The 4,207-nt window shown below is 32.7% G+C and overlaps 1 protein-coding gene across 1 annotated transcript in view; it reads right to left on the bottom strand.

The window, feature by feature from the left end:
- Positions 1 to 4,207, bottom strand: part of LOC105300945 (disintegrin and metalloproteinase domain-containing protein 32) — a 106,928-nt gene that overhangs the window by 73,941 nt on the left and 28,780 nt on the right. The window contains exon 4 of the mRNA XM_023520037.1: positions 2,071 to 2,139. Coding sequence (XP_023375805.1) covers positions 2,071 to 2,139 — 69 coding nt within the window. The remainder of the gene's footprint in view (positions 1 to 2,070; positions 2,140 to 4,207) is intronic.

Below are 4,207 nucleotides of genomic sequence, written 5' to 3'. Positions count from 1 at the left end.
TGGAAAGCCATCTGCAAAAGAATGAAACTAGACTGTTGTCTATCATAACCACACATCCAAAATTAACTCAAAATGGATTAAGCACCTGAATATAAGACCTGAAACAACAAAATGCATAGAAGAAAATATAGGAACTAAACTCAAGGACCTTGGATTTAAAGAGGATTTTATGAATTTGACCTCATAATCAAGGAAAGTAAAAACTAAAATAAATGAATGGGACTACATCAAACTAAAAAGCTTCTGCTCGGCAAAAGAAACTGTCATCAGGTAAAGAGACAACCATCTGAATGGGAAAATATATTTGCAAGCAACATCTCCGATAAGGGCCTAATATCCAAAATATGCAAAGAAATCATATGACTCAATAACAACAAAAAAACAAGTGATCCAATCAAAAAATGGGCAGAGGACATGAATAGACACTTCTCCCTGGAAGACATACAAATGGCCAACAAATATATGAAAAGATGCTCAACATCACTAGCTATTAGGGAAATGCAAATGAAAACCACAATGAGATCTCACACCTGTTAGAATAGCTATAATCAACAGAACAAGTAATAACAAACATTGCAGAGCATGTGGAGAAAAAAGAACCCTTATACACTGCTGGTAGGAATGCAAATTGGTACAGCCACTATGAAAAACAGTATGGAGGTTCCTCAAAAAACTAAGAATTGATTTACCATATGATCCAGCAATCCCTCTACTGGGAATTTACCCCAAAGACTTGAAAACCCATATCCAAAATGATATTTTCACACTGATGTTCACAGCAGCATTATTCACAGTGGCCAGGACATGGATGGAAGTAGCCAAAGTGTCCTACGATAGATGATTGGCTAAAGAAGCTGTGATACATATATACAATGGAATATTACTCAGCCATAAAAAAGAAATGAAATACTGCCATTTGCGACAACCTGGATGGACCTTGAGATATTCATGCTAAGCGAAATAAGCCAGACTGAAAAAGTTGAAAATCAGATGATATCACTTATATGTGAGATATAAACCTGAAAGCAACAAATGAGCAGGACAAACAAACAGAGACTCATGGACATGTACTATAGACTAGTGGTTATCAGAGGACTATAGACTAATGGTTACTAGTGGGGTGGGAGAGGAGCAGGGAGGTAGACGGGGTTAAGGGGGTCATATATAGGGTTTAGCGGGAGGGTGAAGTGAGTAAAGGGGATCAAATATATGGTAGCTGAAGGAAACTGGACCTGTGGGTGGTAAATACACAATAGAATATACAGATGTCAAAGGATAATGTACACCTGAAAATTATATAATTGTATTAACCAATGTTACCCCAATAAACTGAATTAAAAATTTTTTTAAAAGAATTAATAGTGCATATAATTTATATTCTCTGTGGTATTCCATAAGTATGACAATCCAATCAATGCTTATCATCAAAGCAAAACCTGGATAGTGTATTTTTATCCTGTTTTCTGAAATCTTTGAATAGGGGAAATGAAACCACACCCAGTTGAGTGAAAATAAGTTATCACCACAAGGTCCTGACGTTCAGAGTTCCAAAAATTGTTTATGAGAATCAGGGATCCAGAGGTGCATTTAGACTACATAAACAACAAACTGGAACAGGTGCACCGTTAAAAACTACTAAAAAAATAATCTTGACACATTAATGTAAGCAGTTCCCACAAATAACTATGCCATCATCACTTTTGTGCCAATAAATATTTTATAGGGCAAAACATTCTCTGTACTACTACTCTTCAAGTGCAAACAAGAATGAAAAACTTAAAGAACGTCACTAAAAACAAATATCACCATTAAAAAATATTGTGGATTCAGAAGCCCTAAAGATGTAAAGTATCATGAAAAAGGTCATTTTTATACAGTATTATATTATGTAAAGATTTCAAATAAAACTAGTATAATTTTAAATATGTAGTTTTTCAGATTGCAAATTTTTCCACTGTTCTGTCTTTGACATGCAAATACCACTGTAATCTTTAAATTCCTTTCTAGTCATTTAGTCATACCAAATTTTAAAAGTAAAAAATATATATATATACATATATATATACATACCAAAACTTTGTCCACCACAATATGCATTTCTAGATAAAGAGGAATTAAGTCTGAAATGGCTGGTTCTGACTAGAAAATAGAAAAACAGTATTTAAAAACAAACAAAAAAAAACATAAAAACTTTGATAAATTGTTTATTCTAAACTTTTAAATCTTTTGTCTATTTTTATTGACATATAATTGAAAAATAAGAATTATATATTTAAGGTATAAGATGATGTGTATGACTGGCATAATAAAGCTAATTACCATAACCATCTCATAGTTACCATTTTCTTGTGTGTGTGTGTGTGGTGAGAACACCTAAGATCAACACTCTCAGCAAATTTCAAGTTTACAATGCAGTGTTGTTAACTATAGACATATTACTGTATATTAAATCTCCAGCACTTCATCTTACATAACTGAAACTCTGTACCCTTTGACCAATACTTCCCCAGTTTTCCTTGTCTCCAGATCCTGGAAACTACCATCTACTTTCTGCATCTATGAGTTTGACTATTTTAGATTCCACATATATGAAATCTTGCAGAATTTGTCTTTTTATGTCTGGCTTATTTCATTTAACATGTCTTCCATGTTCTTCTATGTTGTCACAAATGGCAGGATTTCCTTCATTTTTAAGGCTGAATAATATATCATTTTATATGTGTATGTGCGTTTGTGTCACATTTTTCCTACCTTTCATCCATCAATGGAATTTTAGGTTGTTTCCATATCTTAGCTATTCTGAATAAAATTGCAGTGAACACATAAGTGTAGATATCTCTTCAAGATACTGACTTAATTTCCTATGGACATATACCCAGAAGTAGAATTGTGAATCATATGGTAGTTTTACTTTTAATTTTCTGAGGAACCATCATACTGTTTTCCATAGTGGCTGCACCTATTTACATTCCCATCAATAGCTGACAAGAGTTCCCTTTTCTCCACATTCTCACCAACATTTGTTATTTCTTGTCTTTTGATAATAGCCATTTTAACAGGTGTGAAGTGATATATCTCATTGTGGTTTTGATTTATATTTCCTTGATGATTAATGATATTGAGCTATGTGTGGTGATGGATGTTAACTAGACTTATTGTGATCATTTTGTAATATATACTTATATTGAATTCTTTAAAATAATACATTTTTCAATAAAACTGAAAGAAAATAAATGTTTAAGTATAAATAAATTTTTTTTAAATAGTTACAGATTCTAGATGTTAAAAGCAAAAGCACAACCAAAGCCAGAGGGTCCCGCCATCCTTCCCTATATGCACAAGAATACAATAAAAAAAGGATCTGAGGAGATAATGGCAGAGAACTAACACTGTGCACCCTAGTGGGTAATCTAAACCACTATAAATTACCCTCTGAAGTTCTCAGACAGAATAAAATTTTAGTATGTAATAAAATTTTGTTTTAAATTATATACATATATGTGATAGCATTTAATATTTTGGTGCTGCACCTTCATTTCATAGTACATTTTATTCCTGTATTATTTTGAACATAGGATTAGAAGCTATAACAGACAAGATTATACTGGATTAAACAAAATTAGATCTTATTTCTCTCTCACATAAAGTCTGAAGATGGTGGTTTTAGTCTCTAAATTCGTTGGGAGTAAGATTCATTCAAACTTATTGCTCTGTCACACATGGTATCATCCTCATCCTTGTGGACTATATGTATCAACATGTCCACAATGCAGCCAGAAAGAAAGAAAAAAAGAAAGAGAATGAGCCCGCCCCCCCACCACTTCCTTTAGAACTCAATCCAGATGTGACACATTTTATATCTGCTTACACATCATTAGCCATAATTTTATCACAGAACTGTACCTAAATGAAAGGGAAGTTGAGAAATGTAGTCCTTTTTTTACATGCCCAGCTAAACTCTTAAGGGTTTATTTCTTTTTTTTTTTTTTTAATGAGAGAAGACGAGGAGAACATGTACTGTGAACAACTAAGACTGCCATATACCTCTTGCATAAACTATGCATATTTGTGTCAGTTTTACTTAGCACAAAATTTTTCTCTCTAACAATTACTTTCATAAGGACCAAAACACAGGGTTATACAGGGTGTACAATGCAAAATTTACATGGCCATACATGACAATCTTGTTTATGATATTTTAATTCTA

The sequence above is a fragment of the Pteropus vampyrus genome, unplaced genomic scaffold (assembly GCF_000151845.1).
Source record: "Pteropus vampyrus isolate Shadow unplaced genomic scaffold, Pvam_2.0 Scaffold8, whole genome shotgun sequence".
In the NCBI taxonomy this organism is placed as follows: domain Eukaryota; kingdom Metazoa; phylum Chordata; class Mammalia; order Chiroptera; family Pteropodidae; genus Pteropus; species Pteropus vampyrus.
Note: the sequence above shows the minus strand (reverse complement) of the source record. Positions and strands in the feature narration are given on the sequence as shown.